Genomic DNA, 22,740 nt, shown 5'->3' on the forward strand with positions numbered 1-22,740 from the left:
CCCGAGCCCTCACAAGTCACCTTCCCATGGCCGCTGCCGGAGCAGGAAAAGGAGGCTGACCCTTCCCAGGAGCCTGGGGAGAGGGTCACACAGTTGCCATGGATGGGCCTGATGGCACAGCAGCACCGTTGGGTTGCAGTCCTGGTAGGTGTCCACGCTGGCCACCTGGCTGGTCCCCCCCCCTCCCTTTCTCCTGAAGGAAACCCCACAGTCCTGAGTCCACTGTCATATGCTGAAGGTCCTGGGGGAGCTGAAGGAGCCCCAGCCAAGGACTGTGAGGGAGGCGTGCCCCATTCCTTGAGCAGGTGCCACTGGGGGGCCACAGGGAGGCTTCCCCAGGCAGATGGGTGGGGAGCTCAGTCTCCTCTCAGCCCCTTCAGGGCCCAGTAGGGGCCAGGACTCACCCATGAGCATCACGTGCCTGCAGGTCAGGCAGGACAGGAAGAGGGGGTGCAACCCCAACACTGCACAGACATTTAGAGGAAAGAAATCAGGCCAGCCCCTTCCAGAAACAATCTCAGCCTGCATGTAGAGAGGAAGCAAGACAGTCTTCTCAGGCCAAGGTCACGGCCGCCTCTGTTCAACCTTTGGGTTTTTTTCTTTCAATGGAGGTTCTCCGTAACTGAAAAGGTCACTCTACCACTAAAGAGGAGGAGGCCAGGGCAGCAGGGCCCCCCCGCGGGTTATGTGGGACAGAGCAAGAATCCTGAAAAGGAGGAGTGGATGTACTCGGTGGAGTAGAGGCCATTGGCCTGGTCCGAGGGCATCTGCACCCAGACCTGGTCGTTGGGCCGCAGCTGGAGCACAGCCCCGCCGGACGCCTGGTCCAGGTAACCCTTCTTATACTCGTCGTAGGTGTAGGTGGCCGGCACGTTGTTCTTGTACAGGGCCACCCACACGTTGGTGCCCTTGACGTGCACATGGTAAGCAAAATAGTAGACGCCGCCCACGGGGCAGGTGAAGATGCCAGTGGCTGGATTGTAGCCGCTGTGGCCGTTGTAGAGGGTCCGGTCAAATTTAACAGGCATGCCCGAGGCAGGGAAGGGCGAGGTGAGCACAGCAGTGAAGGCCGGCGTGGCGTGAGCCGACAGCTCACCCAGCCCGAACTGTGGCTTGCCTCCCTTGCCAAGCACAGCACCCTCCACACCACCATTGGGCAGGTGCAAGCCTGCAATGCCAGTCTCATCGAAGGCCCCGGGGGCACCAGGGGGCCCAGGAGGCCCAGGAGGCCCAGGAGGGCCCGTAAGTCCTGGGGAGCCGGGGACCCCAGGTGGCCCCGTGGGCCCAGCAGTGCCGGGCTCTCCCACTTTCCCCTCTCCAGGGGGTCCTGGCAGGCCTGGTTCACCCTTCAGTCCTGGCAGACCCTGGGGCCCGATAGGGCCAGCTGGGCCCTGAAGTCCTGGGATTCCTGAGGGGCCTCTCAGGCCGGGTTGCCCAGGGAGCCCCAAGTCACCCTTCTGCCCCAGGGCTCCTGCCACTCCTGGTCCTCCAGGGCGGCCCATGAAACCTGGCTCACCCTTGGGCCCAGTTGGTCCAGGGGGTCCATGGGCCCCAGGAAGTCCCCTCTCACCTGGGAGCCCAGGTTTTCCAGCCAGGCCACTAGGCCCCTGGTCACCCCGAATGCCAGGCACCCCTGGGGGTCCTCCAGGCCCTGCCTCTCCCTTAGGCCCAGGGGGCCCACGTCTGCCAGGGAGCCCTGCAGACCCAGGAAGTCCAGGGGGGCCCCCAAGGCCCTGTGGGCCCTGCTCCCCTGGTTCCCCATCCTCACCTGGTTCACCCCTGTCCCCCAGGAGCCCTGGGACCCCAGCTGGGCCCCTGTCCCCCTTAGGGCCTGGCAGGCCTGGCATCCCATAGCCGGTGGGGCCTATCAGTCCAGGGGGGCCCCGGGTCCCTGGCTCCCCTTTGGCCCCTGCTGGGCCCTGTGGCCCTGGCACCCCTGCTGCCCCTGGCACCCCCACACCATCTACACCAGGGGGTCCTTTTGGGCCCACTGCTCCTGGCTCCCCTCTGGGGCCTGGAACCCCGGGAGACCCCGACTCACCCTTGTCTCCAGGGCCCCCAGGAAGCCCATCCAAACCTGGCTTGCCTAAGCCAACTGGACCAGGGAGACCAGGGGGTCCAGGGGCACCCCCCTGCCCTGGGGCCCCAGGCAGCCCTGGCTGGCCTACTCCATTATCCCCCTTGAGGCCTCGCTCACCTGGGGGTCCAGGCTCCCCCTGGGGCCCTGGTTCCCCTCGGAATCCTGGGGGCCCTGGCACCCCCTGGGCACCTGGTTTTCCAGGGACGGTGATGCCTGAGGGGCCAGGAAGGCCAGGGGGTCCTGGAGGTCCCCGAAGGCCCTGGTCCCCTCGTATTCCTGGCTCCCCCCGAAGTCCCGGCTGCCCTGGTGGTCCAACCTTGCCTGGGAGCCCTGGGGGCCCAGCCTTGCCCATTCTGGAGAAGCCAGGGGGGCCAGCAGGGCCAGGCTGCCCATGGAGCCCTGGCTTTCCAGTGCCTGGTTTTCCTGGGAAGCCAGGAGGGCCAGGGGGACCTCGAGGCCCGGGCTTTCCAGGGGGGCCAGGCTCTCCCTTCAGGTCCATTGGCAGCAGCGGTAGAGGCATTTCTGAGAAAGAGAGAAAAAGAGGCAGTCAGGAGCTAGACAGGGGAGACAGGGAACCCCCATCTACCCACTGTCCATACCAGTATGATGTAAACTGGGGCGGAACAAGACTCTCATATCTGCTTGTGAGACTATTCCCCGGTCTGCCCATCTCTGCGCATTCTTCTTTTACTCTCAAGGAAGAAGGAGTCTGAGGGTGGTCCGGTGGCCATCATGGGGGTTACCAGGTTTCCTCACCCAGGGCTCCTAGCACCCAACCTCCCCAGGCTGGGCCTTCCCCACGGACACGTATCCCTGCATGACCTGGAGATGGAGTGGCCACCAGGTGGAGCCAGCAGCCTGCCGCAGAGCCAGCTGGTGTAGCATCCCCCAACGGCCCCATTAACCTTCCTGCTGCATCCCCTTGGAAGGCCACCTGTGTCAGCAAGCTGCACCCTGTTTCCAGGTCCTCTAGGGCATCAGGAAGAAAAGTGGAGCTGGGAAGACCTTTGGTGGGGATCGAGGGGTGGTGAGGGGGCTGGGAGGAACTAACAGAGATCAGAGCGGCAGGGAGTTCCGAGGGTCAAGAGCTATCTGAGGCATGGGGTGGGGGGAGGCTCTCACCCAGGTACTGGCCCTTGCCCTCTCGGAAGGGCGGTCCCACAGGTCCTTTCTGCATGGGCTGTATGTACTTCACTGGAGCATAGCCTGCTGCCCCGCTGGCCCCGCCACCAGAAGATGCCCGTGGCCCACACCCCAGCATCAGCAGCAGCAGCAGCAAAGACAGGGGTGTCAGAACCCCCCGCATGGCGTCCGAGGGTGTACTGCAGGGAGGAACAGAGAGAGGTCATCAAGCCAGCCCCCTAGGTGGTTTGGCACCACACCCAGGGGCTCACAAAAAGATCCTAATTTAGAGTTACACTTGATCTTTGTCAAAAGGCTGAGAAGAGATTCCAAATTTAGATATTATTTACAAGCAATTTCCAAAGTCACAGGGGTCTGCAGAAGTTGCTTCCCAACCTTCCGACCCTCGCCACTGCCATCTCCCAGGGTCTGGCCTTCCCAGGACAACAACCGCCCCCAGACCAGTCACCCTCTGCAGCCAGCGTGCCCTCTAGAGCACAAGCCAACATCCCCTGCTGAAAGCCCTTTAACAGTAACACCACCGCCCTTTGCTGGGCCAGCTCTCTGCCAGGCTGAGCTCTTTAGAGAGACGGACTCAATCCTCACAGCACTTAACAAGGTATTATTATTGTCATCCCCATTTTCCAGACGATAAAACTAAAGCAAAGGTCTCTAAGAAGCAGAGCTGGGATTTGGCTTAGGTCTGCCTGACCACTTTCTATTGATGTCCCTCTGGGCTTCCTGCATTCGGGATCAAGTCCATGGTGCTCAGCACAGCGTCCAAGGCCCTTCTAACCTCCTCTGTGCCTCTTCACCCCTCTACCTCTCCCCTCCCCCCACACCTCCACCCAGTAAACCAGAACTTCTCATAGCTCCAGGCGCCAGGTGGCCTCACCCTCTGGGCCTTTGCACAGGCTGCTTCTCTGCCTGCCATGTTTTTCTGACCCTCCTATCCATCCTTTAAGGTTCAAGGATGCTGTCACTCCTTCCTCTACAGAGCCTCACTCCATGCCCAACCTATCCCTGTTATAGCATTTAGCTTAGCTTGGAAAACAAGGCCTGAGAAGGGGAGAAACTCAAAAGCTCTGGATTCCAACAGGCAGCCTGAGGCGTCCTCTCACCAGTGTGGGAGCTCGGGCAAGAGGTTTCCTCATCTGTAAAAGGAGATAATACGTCCACACAAAAACTTGTCCATGAGTGCTCCTTTTTTTTTTTTTTTTTGAGTTGGAGTCTCACTCTGTTGCCCAGGCTGGAGTGCAGTGGCACACTCACGGCCACCACAGCCTTGAACTGCTGGGCTCAGGTAATCCTTTCGCCTTAGCCTTCCAAGTAGCTGGAACTACAGGCATGCACCACCAAGTCTGGCTAATTCTTTTTTGTTTTATTGTAGAGATGAAGTCTCCCCAAGTTGCCTAGGCTGGTCTTGAACCCATGGGCTCATGCAATCTTCTCACCTTGGCCTCCCAAAGTGCTAGGATTATAGGCCTGAGATTATTTTTAATGATAAAAAAGGAGACTTCTTTTCTTTTCCTTTTTTTTTTTTTTTTTTTGAGTTAGAGTCTCACTCTGTTGCCCAGACTGGAGTGCAGTGGCCGCTCCCAGCCACCGCAGCCTCGACCTGCTGGGCTCCGGCGATCCTTCCACCTCAGCCTTCCGAGTAACTGGAATTACAGGCACGCGCTACCACGCCCGGCTGATTTTTTGATTTATTGTAGAGATGAGGTCTCACTGCCCAGGCGGGTCTCGAACCTGCGGGCTCAGGCAATCCGCTCACCTCAGCCTCCCAAAGGCGCGGGATTACAGGCTGAGCCACCGAGTCCGGCTCCTTTTTTTTTTTTTCATGAGCGTGCCTAACAGCAACATTCATAATAGTCAGAAGGAGAGACTTGTCCAAATGTCCAACCATGGCTGGATGGAGAAAGTGCGGCATATCCATGTAATAGAATATTATTCAGCCAGGCTCGGTGGCTCAGCCTGTAATCCCGCGCCTTTGGGAGGCTGAGGTGAGTGAATTGCCTGAGCCCGTGGGTTCGAGACCCGCCTGGGCAACTTGGCAAGACCATATCTCTACAATAAATCAAAAATTAGCCGGGCATGGTAGTGCGCGCCTGTAGTTCCGGCTACTTGGAAGGCTGAGGCGCCGGAGCCCAGCAGGCGGAGGCTGCAGTGGCCGGGAGCGGCCACTGCACTCCAGTCTGGGCGACAGAGTGAGACTCCAACTCAAAAGAAATAAAAAAATAAATAAAATATTATTCAACAATAAGAAGGAATGGAGTGCCAGGCATGGTGGTGCACACCTGCAGGCCCGGCTACTCAGGAAGCCAAGGCAGGAGGATGGCTTAAGTCCAGAGTTCAAAGCCAGTCTGAGCAACACAGTGAGACCCCATCTTTAATACATAATAAAACGAAGTACTGATACCTGCTACAGCACAGATGAACCTTGAAGACACTAAGCTAAGTGAAAGAAACCAGACACAGAAGGCAACATACTGTATGAGTCCACTTCTACGAAATGTCCAGAACAGGCAAATCCATGGAGCTAGGAAGTGGACTAGGGGTTGCCTAAGGCCAAGGGGAGGAGGAAATGGGGAGTGACTGCTAGCGGGTACAGAGGTGCAGGGTTTCTTTAAGGGGTGATGAAAATGGATTGTGATAGTTGCATACAGTGAAAAAAAACCCTGAAGTGTACATTTAAATAGGCCAATTGTATGATGTACAAATTATATCTCAATAAAGCTTTTTTCTCCCAAAGTTCTCAAACAAAGTTTATTTAGAAAATAAGTTAGAGAGAGACAGAGAGGACAATCACCTCCTCAAGGTAGGGGGAGGGACCAAAGCTAAGAAAACATGGCCTGGCCAGTGCTTAACAAAACAATGGTCATTTTAAAATTATTTTATTTGCCAGCTCGGTGGCTCAGCCTGTAATCCTGTGCCTTTGGGAGGCTGAGGTGAGTGGATTGCCTGAGCCCGCGGGTTTGAGACCCACCTGGGCAGGCGAGACCTCATCTCTACAATAAATCAGAAAATCAGAAAATCAGCCGGGTGTGGTAGCGCGCACCTGTAGTTCCAGCTACTCGGAAGGCAGAGGCGGAAGGATCGCTGGAGCCCAGCAGGCCGAGGCTGCGGTGGCCGGGAGCGGCCACTGCACTCCAGTCTGGGTGACAGAGTGAGACCCAACTCAAAAAAAATAAATAAATAAAAACAAAATTATTTTATTTTTTAGAGACAAGGTCTTGCTCTGTTGCCCAGGCTGGAGTGCAGTGGTGTGATCATAGCTCACTGCAGCTTCAGCTCCATGTTCTCACTCTGTCACCCAGGCTAGAGTGCAACGGCATGAGCATGACAATCACAGCTCATGGTAGCCTCAACCTCCTGGGCTCAGGTGATCCTTCCACCTCAGCATCCCAAATAGCTGGGACTCCAGGCGCGTGCCACCATGCCTGACTTATTTGTTTGCTTATTTATTTACTAGAGACGAAACTTCCCTATGTTGCCTAAGCTGGTCTGAAACTCCTGGGCTCAAGCCAACTGCCCACCTCAGCCTCTGAAAGTGCTAGGATGATAGGCGTGAGCCACCCAGCTATTGTTATTTTTTTTAAGTGGCTATTTTATCTCACGGCTACTGTGATAAGTATCATGCCTGGCTCAGAGTAGATGCCATTTATTTATTTGTTTATTTGTTGCAGAGAACTGAAATTTATTTCTCACAGTTCTGGAAACTGGGAAGCCCAAGATCAAGGGACCAGCAGGTTTAGTGTCCGTGAAGGGTTCCGTCTCTGCTTCTAAGACGGCACCATGAAATTGCAGAGCAAAGGAATGCTGGGGTTTCACATGGCAGAAGATTGGAAGAGCAAAAGGATACCCATTATTTAAATGAAATTTTTTTTTTTTTGAGTCAGGGTCTCACTCTGTCACCCAGACTGGAGTGCAGTGGCACAGTCACATCTCACCACAGCCTCAACCTCCTAGGCTCAAGTGATCCTCCCACCTCTGTCTCCCCAGTAGCTGGGATTATAGGTGTGAGCCACCACACCTGGCTAATTATTTTTTGTAGAGAAGAGGTCTTGCTATGCTGCCCAAGCTGGTCTCAAACTCCTGGCCTCAAGCAATCCTTCTGCCTTGGCCTTCCAAAGTAATGGGGTTACAGGTGTGAGCCACCACGCCTGGCCTGAATGAGGTTCTATGAGGTTCTATTTGGAGGTTCACACCCGAGGAAAGTCTCACTTCCCCTCGAATCCCTGCTCTGGGTTCCCCTCACTCTGCCCACCTCTCTGCACTTGCACCTGCAGCAAGCAGAGCTTGGGGATGGGCTATGCACACCCTGGGATGGGTGTAGGAGCAAGGCCCTCTCCAGGGTCAGGCTGGGTCTGGAGCTTCAGCTCCACGTCCCTCCAGGCTCAGAATCCCATGGAGCTTTGCACGAATAAATGCAGGGCTTCGGGGAAGGTCCATGAAAATGATGGCCTGGCTCCCAAAGTTCAGGTCCCAGCCCCACCACCAACCCATTGTGTGACCTCACACAGGTCCCTTAACCTCCCTTCACAGTGTAATAATGACCCCTGCCACGCACAGGCCTGGCCCTGTGTGCCAGGTGGCGATCCAGACTTCAAAGGCCTCCTCCTCTTTACTCATCTCACCAAACCCCGGCACTCATGCAATTATTACCGCCATCTTACAGATGTAGAAATGGAAGATGAAACTGTAGGACTCACGTGCAGGACACAGGACTGGGACGTGTCGGAGCTGAGGCCTTGCCCAGAGCCCACCCTCAACAGGTTGCCTCTTCTTGCTCTGACAACTCAGTGAAGTTGTAGTGCAGGCCTGGCCCATGGGGGAATGCTGATCATCATGCCAGGCACTGTCCTAATGCCTTTTTTTTTTTGAGATTCACTCTATCACACAGGCTGGAGTGCAGTGGCACACTAATTAATGGCCACTCCAGCATCGGCATGCTGGGCTCCAGCAATCCTTTCACCTCAGCCTTCCAAATAGCCAGAACAATAAGCACGCACTACCACACCCGACTAATTTTTTTTTTTTTTTTGAGTTGGAGTCTCACTCTGTCGCCCAGACTGGAGTGCAGTGGCTGCTCCCGGCCATCGCAGCCTCGACCTGCTGGGCTCCGGCGATCCTTCCGCCTCAGCCTTCCAAGTAGCTGGAATTACAGGCGCGCGCTACCACGCCCGGCTGATTTTTTGATTTATTGTAGAGATGAGGTCTCACCAAGTTGCCTAGGCGGGTCTTGAACCCGCGGACTCAGGCAATCCACTCACCTCAGCCTCCCAAAGGTGCGGGATTACAGGTTGAGCCACCGAGCCCGGCTAATTTTTTGATTTATTGTAGAGTTGAGGTCTCGCCAAGTTGTCCAGGCTACTCTCAAACCCATGGGCTCAGGCAATCCCCTCACCTCAGCCTCCCAAAGTGCTGGGATTACAGGTTTGAGCCACCAAGCCTGACCCCTAATGCTTTTTATTTATTTTTTATTTTTTTTTATTTTTTGAGTTGAAGTCTCACTTAATCGCCCAGACTGGAGTGCAGTGGCTGCTCCAGGCCACCGCAGCCTCAACCTGCTGGGTTCCGGCAATCCTTCTGCCTCAGCCTTTCAAGTAGCTGGAACTACAGGCGCCTGCTACCACGCCCGGCTAATTTTTTAATTTATTGTAGAGATGAGGTCTCGTCAAGTTGCCCAGGCGGGTCTCGAACCTGCGGTGCTCAGGCAATCCACTCACCTCGGCCTCCCAAAGCACGGGATTACAGGCTGAGCCACCGAGCCTGGCTTCCTAATGCTTTTTAAAAATTAATTACTTATTTAAATTATTTTATTTTTTAGAGAGAAGGTCTTGCTCTGCTGCCCAGGCTGGAGTGCAGTGGTGTGATCATAGCTCACTGCAGCCTTGAACTCCTGGACTCATGTAATCCTCCCATCTCAGCCTCCTGCGTAGACACTCACCACCATGCCCAGCTAATGGTTTTTATTTTTTGTAGAGATGAGGTCTCACTATGCTGCCCAGGCTGATCCCAAACTCCTGGTCTCGAGTAATTCTCTCGCCTCGGCCTCCCAAAGTATAGGGATTACAGGCATGTGCCATTGCGCCTTACATTTTACATGTAATCCTCATACCAGTTTGTGAGTTGTTTTGGTGATGAGGCAACCAGGCGAGGAGGTCACTTGCTGGGCGCACCACAGTCAGAACCCAAATCCAGGCAACCTGACTCTTGAACCTCAGCCCCAAGCCACCAGACCATCTCATCTCTCCTGAGCAGGGCAGGGCCCTCCTGCACTGGCCACCTAAGGAACATTGCTCACACAGGCACAGAGTCAGAATGTTCTGATGGGGGTGTCAGGCAGGGGCACGGCAGAGCAGGTGGAAGGGGGCAGAGTGTGGAGCAGGGAGCAGAGGGAGGGGAGGATCGGCTCTGGTCTGGATGGGCCAGGGTCAAGGTCATGACACTACCACAAGAGGATCCAGGACAGCCCTGGCCCTGTGGGGGGGGATGGAAGTCGGGTGCAGATGGGAGGATGCTCAGGGCAAGGAGGACTGCAGAAGAGCATGGACAAGCGGGGGGCCAGAGGGAGAGCCCCAAGTGTAGCCAGGAGCCTGGGCAGGCACCCAGTGAGTCACCTACCCTTCATTCCTCCATGGTAATTCCTGACCCGCTCTTAGCACCCCTTCCAACCCGCACTGTGTCCCCCTGTGCCCCACTTGAGATCAGGCCTCGTGCCAGGACCTCAGAGCAGGTATCCGCGTGAATGAGGAGTCTGAGGGAGGACCACAGCTCAAAGGCGGGTGCCAGGCCCACCTGAGGCCTTACACGCAATACATGACATCATTCCCATAGACTCCCGGGGCAAGGGGTGCTATTCCAGCCGGGTGTGTTGGCTCACACCTGTAATCCCAGCACTTTGGGAGGCGGAGGCAAGAGGACTGCCTGAGCACAGAGGTTCGAGACCAGCCTGGGCTACTTGGTGAGACCTTGTCTCTACAATAAATCAAAAAAAATTAGCCAGGCATGGTGGCGCATGACTGTAGTTCCAGCTACTGGGAAGGCTGAACCTAGCACGTCGAGGCTGTAGAGGCTGTAGAGGCTGTAGGCGTGCCACTGCACTCCAGCCTGGGTGACAGTGAGACTCTGGCTCAAAAATTTTTTTAAAAAAGGTGCCAGGTTTGGTGGCTCAGCTTGTAATCCCAACACTTTAGTAGGACGAGGCAACTGGGTTCGAGACCAGCCCAGGTAACTTAGTGAGACTCATCTCTACAATAAATAAAAAATTAGCAGGGCGTGGTAGTGTGTGCCTGTAGTTCCAGCTACTTGGAAGGCTGAGGCAGAAGGCTCGCTGGAGCCCAACAGGTTGATGCTGGGTGGCTACGAGTGTGCCACTGCACTCCAGCCTGAGCGGCAGAGTGAGTCTCCAACTCAAAAAAAGGGGGGGGTACTTTTGCCATCAGGTGTGTGCCACCATGTCCAGCTAATGACAAATTTTTTTTTTGTACAGTCTGGGTCTCACTGTGTTCCCCAGGCTGGTCTCGAACTCCTGACCTCAAGAGACCCTCCTATCTCGGCTTCCCAAAGCGCTGGGATTACAAGGTGTGAGCCACCGCACCCAGCTGTTATATAGAGATGCTATTCTACAGATGAGGAGACAGAGGCTCAGAGAAGCAAAGTGATTTGCACACTGGCTGGGTGGGACACTAGGCTTTGCCCACAGGTCTGCTAAGAACCCAAGCCCTTAACCATTATGACGTACTGCATGGTGGGACAGGGGGAGGGACGAGACAGCAAAAGCTAGATGGGGGTGGGGGTGGTGAAAGAGAGGGAAGCAAACCGAGGACAGCCTCCCAGCTCCAAGTGCCTGTGGGTGGGAGGATCGCCCCAGCCCTTAGAGCCTGGTAGGCCAGGTCTGGGTGGGGCTGGGAGTGGGCGTGCAGAGCCTCTTCAGGGGACTGCAAGACGAAACGATGCCCCCTGGAGTGGTAGGACCTGGCAGCCCAGATGGGACAGTTCACCCTCAATCCCGCGGGGCCTGGATACCTCTGACCATGCCTGCCTCCATTTCACTATCATCCCTTCCCCAACACACACACTCACACGCCAGGCCTCCCCAGTGCCCGCTGGTCTCTGCACATTCTGTCCCCTCGACGTCTGGGAAGCCAACGGACGCCTCCCTTGGGCGCAGCTGGTTCCCCCTGCAGCCCCCGCCCCCCACCATCCTCCCCCACTCCACGCCCAGCAGAGTGCTTGGCTGACACACAGTGATGCCCACAATGTTGGGTGAACTCAGTTCACTCTCACACTTGAACCCACTCAGCCCTTTCCTCAGACTTTGCAGAGCTGCGTGGCGATCCGCCCAGGGAGCCCCTCCCCAGGCCTGAGGGGCTCATCTGAGCTGGAATGGGAAGAGGTGGGGACATTGACAAGGCCTCAGAGGACTTCAGCTAAGAACCTGCCCTGAGAAGAGAGGTACAAAGCGAGGACAACTCCTGTGTTTGTTCCCTGTTCTGGTGGGGAATGGTGACTAAGCAGGGGTATCAGGGGTCAGGGGGAGGGCCCTGAGGCTCAAGCCTGGCTCTGCCCATGATTGACTGTGTGACCTTGGGCAAGCCATCACCCTCTCTGGTGACCCCTTAGAGAGGAAGGCAGGAAGGGGGCAGGGTTAGCAGGGGCACCCAAGGTGGGATGCATGCAGGAGATGCTGAATCAGAGCATCGGGCAGTGGCGGCAGCGGGGTGGACGCTGTGTTTGGACAGCTGCAAGTCCTTAACGGGGATTTCCCCCCTTTTCAACAAATCCCCGTAAAACAGCGTTTCGTCCAAGTCAGCATTTTGCGGCAGCCTGGGCCTCCTCCCAGGGAGGCCAAGGAGACTGGCTGGGAGCACGGCACTCCAGGGTCTTTCAGACCAATGGGTGGGGGGCAGCAAAGGGGCCCCAGCAGGAAGAACTGGCAGAAAGCAGACCCCTCTGCCCCAGACACGCCTGACGGGAACGAGTATCAGCCAGCATGACATTTCCCACCCAGTCCCCTCTTTCAAAGGGTCTATCCCAGGAGTGACTAGCCGAGGGGCCCAGGATTCCATGGAACTGAAAGTCCTGCCCACCCCTGCCCATTTCACAGGTGAGCCATCAGAGGGCCCCATAAAAGGGGGCCTGAGGGAGGGGTCCCTGGGCCCCCAGGTTTCCAAGGACCAGCGGACCCCCGGTGGTGGGTGGGTGACTGGAACACAGCTTCGCGACCCCCTGCTGCTCCAAGCCCCCCACCCACCCCAGACGGCGGCGCAGCTGAGGCGGCGGTGGGAGCGATGCTCGGGCAGCCCCAGGGCCTGGCCAAACCACAGGTATGTGATGAGACGCTTCCTGTTGTGGAGACATTTCTGCGGATCCCGTTGCCCGGCCTGCTCACCCGCTGGTGCCTCCTGGCTTCTCGCTCACCCAGCCTTGACTGCTCTCTGGGGCTCCAGCCCTGACTCATCTCTCTCCCCTCCTCTTTCTGCCCAGCCTGTCACCTCAACAGGTGAGCAGTATTTCTTGCTCAGGCTCTCCCTGCCAGGCGCCTAGCCCTGGGGACCCCCAAGCACTCCTAGGTCCTGGCAGGCCCTGGACTCCTGTTCCAGACCAGCTACTTGCCAGCTGGGTGATCTTGGGCAAGTGACTTAACCTTTCTGAATCTCCGTATCCTCATCTGTAAAAGGATTAACTGAAATAATCTGAGCCACCAGCCCCTGCAGGTATGCTACCTTGTCCTGCAATCTTGATAGCCAGGAAGTCCTCGTCCTCCCTTCAGTCTAACTTCCATTAATTGTGCTGAAAGCAATATCTCTCCTTCATCCCTTCAAAAACTCAGATGACTTGGCGCCAAAGGCCAAGACCTTGCAAAATGAACTCCTAAAGTCAATTTCCAGATCTTCTAAACCTTCCCTGACTATTCCTGAAATGAAACTGACCAGGGGTCACAAAATCTGCTTGGGCCGAGAACTGAGTTATGAACCTCGGGGGATCAGAGGAACACGCCTCACCCCCTGGGCACGACACACACCCCCGACGGCCCAGCAGGGCGGCTCCACACTTCTCCCAAGTCCCCGAGCGCCCACCACGCTCCCAGCCCCCTTTACTGAGTCTTGGAAGAAGGCGATCTCACCTCCCACTCAAGGCTGGGCCTCTCCATGACTCCTCCTGGGGGGGCCTCTCCTGTACATCCACCTGCCCTCACTGCCCCTCCCTGTCTCCGGCCTCTCCACCCCGTGTCTACACAGGCCTGTCCCCTCCCCAGCCGCCCTCACCTGTCTCCAGCCCTTCTCAGCCAAGCATACTGACAGGAGGGTCCCTGCCCTCTCCCCTGCCCCCTCGCCTCAGCAACCCGTCTCGGGACCCTGATTTTCTCCTCAAGAGGCTCGTCCTGAGTCCCCTCTGCTCCCCCCTTCTGCCTACTCTGCAGCCCCAGGCTTGCCCTGGAGCCCTCAGGCCTCAGCTCTTCCCTCTGGACGTTTCTCCTAGGTTCCAGCCCTTGCCCGCTCCCACCAGCTCCTGCAGCTCCAGCCCCACTACCCAGGATCCCACATCTGTCTCCAGCCATGACCTCTCCTGAACTTCAGACTGTGAGCAATCCACCGAGCATGTTCACCTGGCTGTCTCTCAGACATCACCACATGGCCGTCAGCCCTCTGTCCCACTATTACCTGTGTCTCTTGCCCCAGGTGTCTTTCCGCACCCAGGTGCCCAGGCCAGAAAATCTGCACATCATTCCTGACCCCTCCTTCCTTCCAGGAATCTCTAACCCATACAACGTTTCGTGCAATCAGAAAGGGCAACTCTTCCAGCAGACTCAGCCCCAGCACATTGCCCTTCTTGGGTGCCCTTGTGTAGTACCCAACCTGCAGAACTGTACATGACATCCCACTCCCTCAAACTCCCAAGCCAATCCTGTGGACTCTGTCTCCTCTATTTCTTGCATTTCTATTCTTCCCCCTCCTTCCCACAGCCTTATACTTTCCCAAAAGGCAGCCCAGTGCCTAGGACATCCTAGCTGCCCAGTTACATCACCAGGTCCTCTCCTGGGTGATCACAGAAGCCTCTCACCAGACCCCCACCCCTGGCTTCTCTCCATGTGCCTCAGCCTATCCTATACGGACTCCCCAGTGCTTCTCACACATCAGCATCAGCAGCATCAAAGCACCGGCCCCGGGACCCCTCCTGATGCAATAGCTATGGGATAGGGCCCAGTGTCTGTGTCTCCCATGATTCCCAGGTGACGCTGTGTCTGCCATTCTATGGGCCACACTTGGGCACAGCTCTGGCCCTGGTGCTCCCCTGCTCAGGATCTTCCGGTGGCTCCCTAGTACCGACAACAGGACAGATTTCATGTTGTTCTGCAGTTCACTTGGCTTCCTGGAGGAGGAGGCATACTTCAGACTCGGTTAGGAAGGAGTGGGTAGACAGGGAGGAGGGGGTAAACAGAGTGGAGAGGGATGGTGAGCCCAGCAGAACCCTGAGTTCATGACTCGAGGGACATTCACACTCCCGGCTCGGCAAGTGTGTGCAACGCCCTCGCGACCCTTCCTCCATGTCTCTATGTGGTTGAACCCAGGTCCTCACCTACCTGCGTCTCCAGCATCTCCCGCGTGTCTCTCTACTCCCATCTCTGGGTCACTATCCTGTCTGTCCACCTGTTTCTTTTTTTTTTTTTTTTTTGAGTTGGGGTCTCACTCTGTTGCCCAGACTGGAGTGCAGTGCACGCTCCCAGCCACCGCAGCCTTGACCTGCTGGGCTCCAGCGATCCTTCCACCTCAGCCTTCCAAGTAGTAGGAACTACAGGCATGCGCTACCCTACCATGCCCGCCTAATTTTTTTTTTTATTTACTGTAGAGCCGGGCTCGGTGGCTCAGCCTATAATCCCATACCTTTGGGAGGCTGAGGTGAGTGGATTGCCTGAGCCCGTGGGTTCGAGACCCGCCTGGGCAGCGAGACCTCATCTCTACAATAAATCAAAAAATCAGTTGGGCATGGTAGCATCTGCCTGTAATTCCAGCTTCTCAGAAGGTTGAGGCGGAAGGATGGCCGGATCCCAGCAGGCGAGGAGCGGCCACTGCACTCCAGTCTGGGCAACCGAGTGAGACTCCAACTCAAAAAAAAAAAAAAAATTTACTGTGGAGACATGGCCTTGCCAAGTTGCCCAGGAGGGTCTCGAACCTGCGGGCTCAGACAATCCACTCGCCTCAGCCTCCCAAAGTGCTGGGATTACAGGCTGAGCCACCGAGCCTGTCCACCTGTTTCTATGACAGCTTGTTCCTCTCTGTCCTTGCCCATGCCCTGTGCCTGGATCCCTGCCTGAGTCCCCATCTCTCATGGGCAGGGCCTTTGAAAGGCCAGCACTGACAGCCCACACCAGCCCACACTGATGTCAGGCCTGGGTCTGACCTACCTGGACGATGCCCGAGCAGCCCCCCATGGTCTGGGCAGGGACTTGGGGGTCTAGTGCCCACGAGTTGAGCTGTCTGCTGGATCGTCATGAGACTTCCAACCCTCAGATTTAATTGTGTGGGTGAAGACTGCCCCAAAGCCAAAGAGTGGCCTGGAATCTGAGAGCTGGAGGTGGAAGGAGGAGGCCAGGCAAGGGCAGGGCTGCCTGGGGGTCACTTCATCACCTGGGTTGATGGCAGGACAGAAGTGCTGCCCCCACTCCTCCTCTGTCCTATCAGGCTTCTTTCTGCCCCAGAAGAGACCCCACATCCCCCACCCCTGGAAGGAAGGCTCTCAGACCACAAGGGACCTCGACTTCAGAAGCAGCATTAGAAGGAGCCTTGAAGGTCAAGTCAGGATTCAGCAGGTCCATAGGGGCGGGAGATGGTAGAACAGTTCAAGCTGAGAGCAGCCCAGGTGCCTGAATGAGGAAGTCCAGGGGGATACGGTGGGGGGGGGGGGGCATCAAAAGGCAGTGAACCTTCGGATCTGGAAATTGGGAGAGAGACAGGGGCTGAGATAACAAATATGAGTTTGGTCAGAGGCGGGGTAGGGGGTTGGGGGAGCCTGTAATCCCAGCACTTTGGGAGGCCAAGACAGGAGAATGGTTTGAGTCCAGGAGTTCAAGACCAACCTAGGCAACATAGTAAGACCTCGTCTCTACAATTAGCGGGGCGTGGTGGCATGCACCTGTAGTCCCAGTTACTTGGGAGACTCAGTTGGAAAGATCGCTTGAACCCAGGGGGTCAAGGCTGCAGTGAGCTGTAATTGTACACTCCAGCTGGGTGAGAGTGAGACTCTGACTCACTGTATATGGGTTCACTGTGAGGTTGCTGCAGCCTGGACAAGGACCCCAGACTCACCCATGGGGAACACGCCCACATTTAGTTGGGGAGAGAGGCCCACCACAGCCCTGGGCTCCACCCTCAGCCCCTCAGATCCAGACACCCAAACCTCTCCCTACTCCCCTGTCCCTGCTTTGACCTGCATGAGCCCCCCTGCCTGGAATGCACTCGCTACCTTTCTCCTCCAAGCAAACACATCATTCCTCTGTTAAGACCCAGCTCAGACCGGGCATAATGGCTCAGGCCTGTAATCCCAGCACTTCGGGAGGCTGAGGTGAGAGGATCACTTGAGGACAGTTTGAAACCAGCCTGGGCAACATACTGAGACCCTGTCTCCACAAAAAAAAAAAAATTTTTTTTTTGAGTTGGAGTCTCACTCTATCGCCCAGGCTGGAGTGCAGTGGCATGCTCACAGCCACCACAGCCTTAAGCGGCTGGGCTCTAGTGATCCTTCTGCCTCAGCCCTCCAAGTAGCCAGAACTACAAGCGCGCGCTACCATGCCTGGCTAATTTTTTATTTATTGTAGAGACGAGGTCTTGCCAAGTTGCCCGGGCTGGTCTCGAACCCACAAGCTCAGGCAGTCCACTTGCCTCGGCCTCCTAAAGTGCTGGGATTACAGGCTGAGCCACCAAGCCCGGCCACAAACTTTTTTTTTTTTTTTTTTTTTGAGTTGGAGTCTCACTCTGTCACCCAGACCGGAGTGTTGTGGCTGCTTCCGGCCACTGCAGCCTCGACCTGCTGGGCTCCGGCGATCCTTCCGCCTCAGCTTTTCAAGGAGCTGGAACTACAGGCGTGCACTACCACGCCCGGCTAATTTTTTGATTTATTGTAGAGATGAGGTCTCACCTGCCCAGGTGGGTCTCGAACCCGCGGGCTCAGGCAATCCACTCATCTCAGCCTCCCAAGGCACGGGATTACAGGCTGAGCCACCGAGCCCGGCTACATTTTAAAAAATAATTAGCCAGGTGTGGTGGCACATGCCTGTAGTCCCAGCTACTGGGGAAGCTGAGGAGAGAGGACTGCTTAAGCCTAGGAATTTGAGGGTATGGTGAGCTAGGATCCTGTCACTGCACTCTAGCCTGGGAGAGAGAGTGAGACCCTGTCTCTTAAACAACAACAACAACAAAAAAAAAGCCGGGCGTGCTGGCTCACATCTGTAATCCCAGCACTCTGAGTGGTGGAGATGAGAGGATTGCCTGAGTCCAGGGGTTCAAGACCAGCCTGGACAACTTGACAAGACCTCGTCTCTACAATAAATCAAAAAATAAGCTGGGCATGGTAGTGTGCATCTGTAGTTCCAGCCACTTGGAAGGTTGAGGCAGAAGGATTGCCTAAACCCAGCAGGTTGAGGCTGCGGTAGCCATGAGCATGCCACTACACTCCAGCCTGGGCAACAGAGTGAGACTCCAACACACACACACACAAAGACTCAGCTCAAATGCCTCCTCCATGGCTGGGCATGATGGCTCACACCTGGACACCTACCTGCATGATAGCACCTCTTCCCCAACCCTGCCCCCCACCCCTGATGAGGCTTAGCACAGGGTCTGTGCTCCATGAAGTCTGCAGCCCAGGGGCTCTGGGTCCAGGCCTCTACCCACCTCACCTCCCACCTCCAGACAAGCCCCAGGGCCCCCTTTCTCTCTGACTTTTCCAGAGGTCCTTCTGGAAAGGAATGGAGAGGGCTTGAGCTGAACCTCCCTCCCTGCAGGTGACTGTCCACTTCCCGGTACCCAGCCCCGCCCATCTCTGAACCTAGATGCCGCACTACTCCCTCAGGGAGGAGCATCTTGGGCAACAAGGCATCCAGGAAGAGCAGCCAGGCAGGGGCAGATGAACCTGAAGAGGCCCACAGTGGGCAGGACCCGGCAGCAACGTGTCCTCAGGCAGGTGGCTGGGGCAGCTGGCCCTTTCACCATCACCAGGCTGGGGCTTGGGTAGTGCCACCGCTTGCCTCCCAGCAGAGGTCTTCAGCTTCTGACCTGGGGACTAGACATTCAAAGGCCCCCCAGATCCAACCATCGCCAGGCCTCAGGCCGGAGCAGGCGGGGCTTCCTCGGCCTCCGATCCCTTGCCTTCTGGTTCGCATTTGCAGCCTTTTCCGGAGCGCCACCCGCCGCCTGCTGCCTCTCCTCTCCTGCCAAGATTCCTGGGCCTCCGCGGCTACCCTGCATGGTGGCGGCAGCAGCAGGAGGGGCCGGGCTGGGCAGGGAGGGGGCGGGAGCGCAGCCAGGCCACTGCACCCAGGCTGGGCCAAGCAAACACGGGCCGCGCCAAGGAGCCGGGCGAAATAGTTCACAAATGAGAAAAAGCTGCTTCCGAGTTGGGCCGGGGTTTTAAAGCCCAGGCCGCAGGGAGCTGAGGTCACCTGTGAGAGGGGCGGCCCGCAAGGACATCCTGCGCCTGGGAGGGGCTTCTACTGCAGCAGGACGGAGGGAGGTTAGACAGCAACAAGCACAAGCCTCACTAAGCCTGGGAAATCAGAAAACCCCGCCGCAAAATCCAGCTTACCTTTCAGGTCCTAGGGGCCTGGGACGGTCCCAGCAGAGGCAGGGCCTGAGGGTGGAGGAGAGGAACAGTGAGATGGCACTAGAGCCCAGGAAGCCTCCACCACAACCCACGGCCAGCCCAGCGCCTTCACCAGGGGCCCCTGGGGAGCCTTGGCCCCAACCTCAGTCTCTCTTCTCAGTTCTCTCCTCCCCGCAAGCCAGGGTGTGTGCCCCACATCCCACGACTCCCTGCATTCACTCAGCACACACTTGGCAATGCCCATGGGGGCCAGGCCCTGGCTTGTACCTGGGGCCCAGGCTGAGGAAGCCCCTTCTGTGGGCCAGAGGCCATGCTGGGGAAGTTCCTCCTACGGGCAGCCCCTACTTGGGGTACTGACCTGCTAGGGAAGCTCCCACCCCATGAGAGATCCAAGGCTGGGCCGTGGAACACAGCAAGGTTCCCGTCCCATGCCTGGCCTGCCCTGAAGGAGCTGGGGGCATCAAACAAGTGGCTCTCACCAACTGGCAAAGATCTCTGAGCTATGAGAGCACGGAACAGGGAACACTGCTTCCCCCTTAAGCTTCCCCAGAAGGCTTCATGGAGGAAGGGACATGGGAGTTGGATCCTGAAGGATGAGTAGGAATCTAAAAAGGCAAACAAGGTACGAAAAAGGATTTTAGGCAGTAGGAAGCTGCTTGGCAGACACAAGGAAGGTTCCAGAGTGCTGTGGGGTTGGGGGCTGGGGCAACAAGGTGAGGAATTTTGAATTCCATGTTTGCATTTCTCTGGAAAGCAATGGGGAGCCATGGAGAGCTGTTGAGTGGGAAGTTGATATGGGCAGAGCCCTGGATGACCAGGTCCCCATTCCTGCCTCCACCAGGCATGGTGCCAGGCGGTTAAAAGACCTAGTCCAGGTCACACAGCTGTACACAGAGGACCTGGGGCTGGAGTCCAGACCCAGTCGCGACTCCTGGGTAGATGGGGAGGGGACGCTCCGCCAGCCCACCTGGCAGGGAGGCCCGTGGCACGTCACTCTCCCCAGCTGCTTGCTTGCCTCTGCCTGCTCCCATGGAAACTCTGACATCCACCTCCGGCCGTGCAGCAGCCAGACGCCAGAGCCAGCGGGGCGAAGCCTTCTCTCCAGGCTGCGAGTCCTGCTTCTGCCCCGCCGCTCTGAACACCATGACCCCGTGGGTGGGTCATGAGGCCACTTTCTGAGGCCCCAGCCTGGCTGGTGGAGCCTGGGTAGGAGGCTCCCCCCTCCCTCTGTGGGGCTCAGCTTAAGCTTCTCTGGCCCCGGCCCCCTCCCCTCATGAGGCTGGGGAGAGCAAATGACTTACGTGGGCTCGGGGTTTGGAAAGATGAACTTGGACTTAATTGGCTGCTGATGGGGAGAGGTGATCGGCCCAGCCTAGGGGAGCAGCATGCATGAGGGTGTGGAGGTGTGAAAGCCCTGAGCAGATGCAGGGCATGGAGAGAATTAAAAATTTTTTTAATTGACTAACTAATTACAGCTAGCATGCATTGTGCACCTACTGAATGCCAGGTGCTGTCCTGGGTATTCTTATGGGGTTATCTCATTTAATCCTCACAACAACCCAGTGACATTGTTCTTCATTTTCCCTTTTTACAGATAGGAAGACTAAAGGACAGGGAAGTTAAGTAACTGGCCCAAGGTCACACAGCTTATGAAAGGTAGAGCCTGAATTTGAACTTTGACTACTGTCTCTGAGGCCTAGGCTCTTCACCACTTCACCTTATAGGTGATTTGAGGTGAGAAGGGCTGGCTGGGGTCAGGCTGAGAAATGCCTTGAGGATCAGGATCAGAGACTCTGGTCCCACCTAAAGGCAGACCCCATGCCCTCTCCCCTCACTCCATATTAGTCCTAAATAACAATGGTCTCTACATGCTAAGTACATCATACGCACCTGACATAGAACTGTGTTCACTCTCTTTCTTTTTTTTTAAATTTGAGTTGGAGTCTCACTCTGTTGCCCAGGCTGGAGTGCAGTGGCACACTCATAGCCACCGTAGCCTTGACCTGCTGGGCTCAGGTGATCCTTCCGCCTCAGCCTTCTAAGTAGCTGGAACTACAGGCACACACCACCATGCCCAGCTGATTTTTTTTTCCCGTTGGAGTCTCACTCCATCACCCATGCTGGAGTGCAGTGGCACACTCACAGCCACCCCAGCATCAACCCGCTGGGCTCAGGCGATCCTTCCGCCTCAGTCTTCCAAGTAGCCGGAACTACAGGTGTGTGCTTCCACACCTGGCTAATTTTTTTTATTTATTGTAGAGATGAGGTCTCGCCAAGTTGCCCAGGTTGGTCTCGAACCCATGGACTCAGGCAATTCCTTCACCTTGGCCTCCGAAAGTGCTGGGATTACAGGCTTGATTCACCACGACCCGCCTCTTGTGTGCCATTTTTTTTTTTTTTGAGTTGGAGTCTCACTCTGTTGCCCAGACTGGAGTGCAGTGGCATGCTCACAGCCACCGCAGCCTTGACAGGCAATCCTTCCGCCTCAGCCTTCCAAGTAGCTGGAACTACAGGCACACACTACCACACCTGGCTGTTTTTTGATTAATTGTAGAGATGAGGTCTCGCCAAGTTACCCAGGCAGGTCTCGAACCTGTGGGCTCAGGCAATCCTCTCACCTCAGCCTCCCAAAGTGCTACAATTATAGGCTTGAGCCACTGCACCTGGCCTGATTTATTTATTTATTTATTGTAGAAACAGGGTCTCACCATGTTGCACAGGCTATTCTCGAACACTTGGGCTCAGACAGTGCCTCAGCCTCCCAAAGTGCTAGGATTACAAGCATGAGCCATTGCGCCCAGTTTTACTCCTGTCACTCTCTTACGACTGGATCTGCTGTCTCATTTTACTGGAGTACTGGGGCCCTGAGAGGTCACATCCATCCTCTGTGGTTATCAGGCTAGGAAGGGAAGGGGGTGATATTTGAACTCAGGTCTGCCCATTCCCAAGACAGCTGCAGCCGGTACACTGATGCTTCCTAGAGACCTCAGCCGTGGGTCCTGCTCCCCACTTCCACCCTACCCAGATGGCCAGGAGCAGACAAAGCTGGGAGCAGAATGAGCAGCTCCTATCGAGGGCCTCAAGAGCCCCCTCCAGCGGACCAAGGCCCCCTTGGTCCTGCGAATAGGAAGCTGGGCTGGGTGGGTTAGCCAGGGTGGAGCCTGAGCTGACTTGAATGGGACTCTGTTCTTAACCTCCACCCCCAGCCGCCTTCCCTAATCCCTTCCTCGGGCCCCTCCCCTGGCGACGTCTCCCCCTTGTACAGAGCCTGCCACTGTTGGCTAAATCCCAGACCAGATGTGGGTGGGACAGTCTGTGCCCCCTGCCCCCGCTTCTGAGAGTTGCAGGATTCCCAAGAAGCCTGGCCAGGGCCCCAGGCCCACTCCCCACCCGAGCTTTCCAGACTGAGGGTCTGACGCCACGAGGTGAACAATTAGCACCTCCCAGAGATGGGGCTCACAGGAGAAGTCCCCGTTTCTGTTTCTTTTTCCATTGCTTTTTTTGGAGTCAAGGTCTCACTATGTCACCCAGGCTGGAGTGTAGTGGTACAATCATGGCTCACCTCAGCCTCAAACTCTTGGATTCTAGAGATCGTCCTGCCTCAGCCTCCCAAGTAGCTGGGACTACAGGCAGGTATCACCATGCCCAGCTAATTTTTTGATTTTTTTTTTTTTGAGTTGGAGTCTCACTGTGTCGCCCAGACTGGAGTGCAG

General features: G+C 56.4%; 1 protein-coding gene across 2 annotated transcripts; it reads right to left on the reverse strand.

The window, feature by feature from the left end:
- Window positions 1–556: 556 nt before the first annotated feature.
- On the reverse strand, window positions 557–3,387 carry COL8A2 (collagen type VIII alpha 2 chain). Of its 2 annotated transcripts, none has more exons than XM_021713332.1 (2): window positions 3,321–3,387; window positions 557–2,602 (listed from the first exon to the last, which is right to left on the reverse strand). In XM_021713332.1, the coding sequence occupies exon 2, from the start codon at window positions 2,598–2,600 to the stop codon at window positions 684–686; it is 1,917 nt and encodes a 638-aa protein (XP_021569007.1). In that variant the 5' UTR covers window positions 2,601–2,602; window positions 3,321–3,387; the 3' UTR covers window positions 557–683. The 2 variants fall into 2 exon arrangements, with proteins under 2 accessions (XP_021569007.1, XP_008058160.1); XM_008059969.2 differs by having other exon boundaries at window positions 3,203–3,386.
- Between the last annotated feature and the right edge of the window lie 19,353 nt (window positions 3,388–22,740).

Source organism: Carlito syrichta, unplaced genomic scaffold, assembly GCF_000164805.1.
Source record: "Carlito syrichta isolate Samal-C Ts95f unplaced genomic scaffold, Tarsius_syrichta-2.0.1 Scaffold304465, whole genome shotgun sequence".
In the NCBI taxonomy this organism is placed as follows: Eukaryota; Metazoa; Chordata; class Mammalia; order Primates; family Tarsiidae; genus Carlito; species Carlito syrichta.

Coding starts and splice junctions, on each gene's coding strand:
- COL8A2 (XM_008059969.2), bottom strand. CDS start 3,386: ATGCGGGGGGTTCTGACACCCCTGTCTTTGCTGCTGCTGCTGCTGATG. Junction 2,603..3,202: donor GGGCAAGGGCCAGTACCTGG/GTGAGAGCCTCC, acceptor TCTCTTTCTCAG/AAATGCCTCTACCGCTGCTG.